General features: G+C 35.3%; 1 protein-coding gene across 1 annotated transcript in view; it reads left to right on the top strand.

Moving 5' to 3' along the window:
- AP3B1 (adaptor related protein complex 3 subunit beta 1) overlaps window positions 1–6,696 on the top strand; it is a 155,380-nt gene that overhangs the window by 102,202 nt on the left and 46,482 nt on the right. Inside the window, exon 24 of the mRNA XM_057363849.1 lies at window positions 3,696–3,718. Coding sequence (XP_057219832.1) covers window positions 3,696–3,718 — 23 coding nt within the window. The remainder of the gene's footprint in view (window positions 1–3,695; window positions 3,719–6,696) is intronic.

Raw genomic sequence — 6,696 nt, 5'->3', positions numbered from 1 at the left:
GTCGTCAAATAAGTGGTTTTGTTTAAAGTTCTTTCACCTATAAAAGTCTTATATGAAATTATGGTTTACATGCAAGTCTGGCAGTATTTATTGATCTGTAATTCCATTCTGAAATGTGCAGAAAGGTATGGCCATTGCCTGTCTGAGAAGGATAACTTCAAGGATTTTTAGCCTTCTCTTTCAAGTTGTCTTTTTCTTTGCCTCAGGGAAACTTTAATTCAGAAATTAAGTATCCAAACTGTAGAAGTCATCAAATCATCACTTTGCTACACTATCAAAAATAAGCTACAAGAGCCTCACATACTTGCTAATCATCTGTTTGTTTGCCATACAAGCCTCCAATCCTGACATTTTGCTACTTGGAAGTAATTTTTCATGAGTATATGAAACACAGTCCCTGGTGCAAATAAAAGGAGTATAGATTACAATCAGTGGTGTATCATTATGTGTCATGATTCATTCTGTTGGTGCTTTGTAGCACTTTCCATGAGGGAATCTCAAAACTATAGGTATAATTAGTGTTAGCAAACTCRTGGAGGTAGAGGGTGTTCTTTGTTGTGGGTAAGGATAGAAGTCCTCTTGCACATGAGTTTATATATTATTTTCTGTGTGTCCAATTTACATTTCCAATTTAATTAGAAATTTCAGTGGTGTAACATAGGGTACGTATCCTTGTGAWAATGGGTGAAAGTGATCAGATGCCTGACCAACGTCACAGGCATTTTTTAGCCTAGCCTTGTTTCTGAAGAGCTTTGTATCTAGAACCTACACTGCAAATTTAAAAATTATTGGTAAACTACTTTGTGCCGCCATTGGGAGCAGGAGTTTGCAACATCAAATATTTGTTAAGTAAAGGAGTTGCATGAATGATTTGACTCAAGGAATAGAAGATCTTCACTTATAATTCAATTTCATCTTTCCAGGCTTCGAAATTTGGTTGAAACAGTAGACTTTCAGGTGATTTGTGGGATATTACCCTTATCTGAGAAAAYTGGCATGTAATGTAAATTTCAAGCAGGGCAGTAACAATCCATGGATGTACAGTCACTACATCTGATGTGTAGTCATTGATGTGTCACAGTTTGAAGATGCCAGAAATTCTTTTCCRTGTTTATAGTCCAGTATGCAGAGTTAGCAACTGTGGTGTTATTCTGTGACTGCACACCACAGTTGCCTCTTTGTCATCCTTTATGGCTTTGACAGCTCAAAGCACAAGCTGTCGTGTTTACCGGGTTCTGGATTAGCTTAAGAATTACTCTAGTGTCTTTGCTTTATTTCAGAATTATCACCTTTGAGGATAAATTAAAGATAGCAATCAGTAATGCCAGAGGTTTGAGAACACCCCCAGCTTGTCAATGTCTTTAGTCTGTTCATCAATTACAGTACATGAACACATATTCCACTCCCATATTCATACCTGCTTTGCTCATGATTGCCACTGTTCATTTGCTAAATTGCTTCTCCCCATTCTTCTGAAGGCAGCTGCAAAGAAATAGACCTGTTAGATAGACAGAGCTAGACTGAAGAGTAGAAGTTGTTCTGTATGATGGTTGTGCAAAACATCTACTTGGTATTACTGAGGTCTGGTAACCAGTTAAGAAGCTGGAACATTTCCTCATTATTCCTGTTCWGGAAGGAACACGAATCATTTAAGAACTAGTTCTTTCTGTTTGGATAGGGATGACATGTCCRGTCTGTATTCTGATTTCAGATCTAAGCTGAGCTCTCATTGCCATTGATATTGCAGATGTACATGCCATTGTTGCAGATGTACATGATGTCCTTYGATGATTTTTTGCACCAAGAAGCAACAGAACCTAAATGCTAAGGTTGAAACCCATGCTTTCAAATAATATCCATATCTTGTAAAATGTTTTACATGTGTGCAAGTAGTTAACTATTATCTCATGTTATTCAGCAGCACCAGGTAATTTTCTAAAAATAAAAATACAAAACTTGTTTTTGAGACTTTATGTGGGAATGTAACTCTTAAAATAGCATTTTGAATTTAATCTGTGATGGCTAATTCTAAAAATAGTTTAGAAAATTTCTTCTTTCTGTGGGAGAGAAAATGAATATAACTGTAGGGCACATGCCAAACTAACAGTGAGAAATTAATTTATTACTAGGCAATGGAGAGCATGGAGTAAAAATAGATAAGTACAGTATATGACCCTAATAACAAAGAAATGTAGCAGCCATTTATCTTGGAATATGTCAAGCAGTCTACTATTCAAATCATTCAGCACTGTAATTGGATACAGCTTTTAGAAAACTTATAACTTCCAAATTCATAGCTGCTGAATGTTACAGAAAGCATAAATACAAGAACAGTTTTACAGGAATGGCAAAATCTACAAAACCAAAATATTCTTGAATAGAAACTGTACAACCTAATGCTTTGCCCTGTGGCTCATTTGCTTTTATCATCATGTTTACACACAGTACATTTCCCCCTCATATAAACGCATGCATGCTTATTATAGTTTGTTCCAGGAACAACAAAAATCTCTTGTAATTCTTGGATGACTTTCTTCCACTTGAATGCTAAATGTAGGAAATCCATGTGCRTGCTTCTGCTTTTGTATATGTGGTTCATCTTCAGGTTCAAGTAAACTGAGATCACCAGAGGTTTCTGTGGGGCTTCTCAAATTGGTGCAGGCAAGTGAAGTCAGAACTAAGTGCTTGAGGAAATTGCAGTTGGCATCGATTGAGTTTCAGGTGGATAATTTGCAAGCTTGAAAATGAGGTGAAGATGTACTGTGTATGAAAAACAGAAGGCAAGAGAAAATGGCAAGCTGTCAGTGTGAAGCAGTTATTCGAAAACCCTGGAAATGGGTGTTGTCCCCTAAAGAGGGGGTTATAAAGTGAGAAAGGAGGAACTGAAAGCAAAACTCAAGACTGACGTGAGGACAGGGAGGGTTATCTGCTACAATAAATAATATTTTGAGCAAAAATGGTGAGAGGAGAGACAGCAGAGCTATGGTAACGGAGAGAAGCTGAAGAGGAGAGTGATCATCTGTTCCTACCTGTCACACAGCTGATAAGATAAAAAAGCTAAACCACCTGTTCTTTTTCGTTAGATGTTCTTTTTTCATTTAGATGGTAAGAATGTACAAGCAACTACTCTCCTAAATGTGGAGAGCCCTGAGTATGCTGCATAGAATAATTAACTAATAAAAATGACACATATTTTTATGAATAAAATTAGTGAAAAGGAAATATTTCTCTGGTAGSAAGAAATCTGTTATTATTCTGAGCAGTGTTAGTGCAAGGGCGAGCTGACAGATCAATATGAGCTCTGGTGGCAGAAGCAGTTGTATGAGGTTAAAAAAATGTGTGGCTRTATGGGCTGAGTTGAGTAGTGTTTGAGGGGAGAAGATTGTTTCCCTGCTCCATGTAGGATAACCTGGGGGAAAGGTCAAGCATGACTATGCAAATTTAATGAAAAATGCATGTAACAAATGAGGGGAAAACTCTTGTTGTAGTGGGGAAGTACAAAAATATTTCTTGCAGCCGTTTAGACTTGCTATTAATTATTGTGCATGTAGAATTGAGGCATAATTGTAGAAATGGTACTGCTTTACTTCCTATGGTTTTATTCAATATGTTCAGTGTTTTTTTCATGATAGTAGTTATTACTAGTGGTATGTTTTATTGTTCCCTACTATTTGACCTTCCGGACAAACTGTTGAGGAAGGAAGAAGTACATCATCTTGTTTTCTGTTTCATGTCTTCTAAAGAACTTTTGACCAAGATCCACTATAAGAACTCCTTTGGACTGGTTCTGTGTAAAGCACAAGTACTAGCTTTTGCAAAAGTCAAGGTCAAGCAGCAGACCTGTCAAATAAGGTGATAAATACATTTAATTTTAAACTGACTACAGATTTACAGAATTCCTTGAGAAATAGTRAACATGGACTACCTCAATATTTAACTAAAATTACTTTCAGACTAGGAGAACACCTTATTTTATTTTTACTTATTGACATAGACTTTACAGCGGAAAACTTCCTATAATTTAGGGGTCTTTGGCCATTTAGGTTGTTTGTAGTTCCACCACTACATGTCTTAAGACTGACTGTGAAGTATATTCTTTTCCTGTTTGAAGTATCTCTCCTTAGAAGTACTGGGAGCTCAAGGGTTGCAGTAATGGGTTATATAACAGCTCTAGTGTGGTATGCAGTTTACAAGAAAAGTTACCATGAGGTATTTAAGCACCAAAATCCTACAGTAGAGAAATAAATAGTAGTTCTTTCAAATAGTTATTGACATGCACTTAACTTCATGATTTTTTTTTTCAGAGCTTTGCTAGCAGCAATTATTCTTTAACTATATACATTTGTCATTCATATAAGCCCTGGTCTGAGTGCTTACCTCAGGAATGGCTGCCTGAGAAGGAACATTAACTTGTTACTGTCATAAAAGAGATGTAGTGCAACCATTTATGGTAGCAGTGGATTGTGGACAATGGTGGTCTTCTGCCCATTGTTCTCAGGCAGATTTTGATCAACTACCATTGTTTTTCAAATAATTAGTTTTACATTTACATTTACAAGTATACCCATATTCTCTTAAGGATGCTTGTAAAACTTTTTACTCAGGCAAAAGAGGATGCTTTTAAATCAGCTTTCAGTGTTAGCCACATCTTCTCTTCTATTTTTTTCTCTTCTGTTCTATGTTTTTGTAGTTTTGTGTTATGATACCACAAGTGTGTGATAGCATTTTATTATTTTTATAGCTTACCATTTTGCCCTCTTGTTTTTTAGCTTCATATAAGAGATGTCTTATCCCTTTGCTGCTTCATCACAGAGAACTTTTTTCTATGTATTCAATATTTTCCTTATTCTTCTGAAGCCCATGTTTTTATGTACAGATTGAAATTGGGAAAGTGAAGGGAGAAAGAGTGCCACAAGACAGTTTACATGTATCCTGTACCTATATGTGTGCTTATAAATTTGCTTGTGTGGTTGACTACAATTGCACAGTAGTCAGAGATACTTTGGAAGTTCTGGGGTTTTCTCTTCAGCTCAATTTGTGAAGGTGAGCTTTTTCCCCGTGTGGAACAGTCTATCTGTGTGGTCTCAGTTTTTTCCTTTGCAGTTCCCTATAAGATTTGTAACTGGCATAAGGTATAATTGCAACCAYGTTCTACAATATCATGTGTTAGTAAGATGCCTGGGAGAGTTTGTACATATGAAGCAAGTGAAAAGGCATCATCTTAAATTTAGGAGTCTTAGTGTCACCCAAAATTCAGCTATGTGGCTCATTAGGTGTGACTTAACCCTGTGGGAAGGCAATGTGGTCCAGTGGATACAGAACTAGGTGTTACATATGGAAAGTGAGTTTTATTTTTCGCTTACTACTTGCTTTGTGATCTGGAGGGAGTGTCTTAATCTTTTAGTTTTCCATTTGAAAAATGAGGATAATGATGCTTACTCACCTTGGGAAAGCACTTGGAAATCTGCAGATGAATGTAGCTGCTCATCAGCAGATACTAACTATTGCCAAGCTACAAGAAGAAATGAAACAGACTCCCACATACTTGTTTTTATTTTTTGATCATGTAAAATTGCTGTATAGGAGGGTGTTCTGAAGTCTGGTTTACATAGAATGTGTTGCATCAAATGTTTGGAAGCCATACTGTCCTTTCAGAAATTGTGTCCACATACTTCTAAAAATGTCAGCTTGAAAGAAAAAAAACCTGCCATGACACTACATTCACCTCTATTCTTTACTTTTAAATGCATTTATAAGTATTTGTGATGTTTAATTATGTTTAAGCCTTAAAAATACACATTTGATATTTATTAAAGCATTAATTAACAAAATCTGCACTTCAAAATCTCCAACTTATTTTCTTCAATTAAATTCGATAATTTTATTTGTAAGTTCAAACAAGATGTTTGTTCTRAATCAGAATTAATTTCTGGTGCAAGACACTGGACCAAATATTATGCTCAGTCTGAGAGATGTATTGTATTTTTGCTATGTGTTGTATTTTTACTGTGTGTAGTATCACTGTGTGTAGTAATGTGTAATTGATCACTATGTGGTTTGATACTAGATATTCTCCAGGATGTGTCATTTATTTTTGCTTTTATACTATATATATATATATAGCACATATATATATATGTGCTATAAATGAACTATTGTTTTAATTATATAAATATAATGCATAAGTGTTTAGCAACTTGTATATTAATGTAATTGTATTCTGTATGATCAGGTCACCGATAAATAGCAATGCTCTTGATTCAGTGCTATTTTGCTGTTTTATTATCTTGGAGTCACAAAGAATAACCCAGCATTTAAATGCTGTATTTTAAAATGAAAGTGCCAAAATAGCAGAGTAAGTGCAATAGCAGTATTAAGGTCTTATTTATAAAATAGAAATTGAATTGTGGGGATATTGCAGAAAAAAACATTAAATGAGTTACTGTGAGGAGATGTTTGATCTTTTTTTTTATTTTTTAATATAATTAGATGGTTAGGTCTATGGCGGAGTTTAAAACAATGCTACTTTTTCTTTCCACCATGAAAAATACATGTATTCTGCTCCTTAAAATACAGCTGCTGTATACAGGTTTGGTGCTAGGTGATTAAAAACAACCATGTGTGATGCATGATGCACAAGTTATTATTTAAATGTATATWGTGGTAATGGTCACACTCTGTGTAAAACAGAGTCTC

Source organism: Malurus melanocephalus, unplaced genomic scaffold, assembly GCF_030028575.1.
Source record: "Malurus melanocephalus ecotype Western Australia unplaced genomic scaffold, MMel_1.1 scaffold_31, whole genome shotgun sequence".
Lineage (NCBI taxonomy): Eukaryota > Metazoa > Chordata > Aves > Passeriformes > Maluridae > Malurus > Malurus melanocephalus.
The sequence above is the reverse complement of the archived record's forward strand: the minus strand, read 5'-3'. Positions and strand labels throughout refer to the sequence as shown.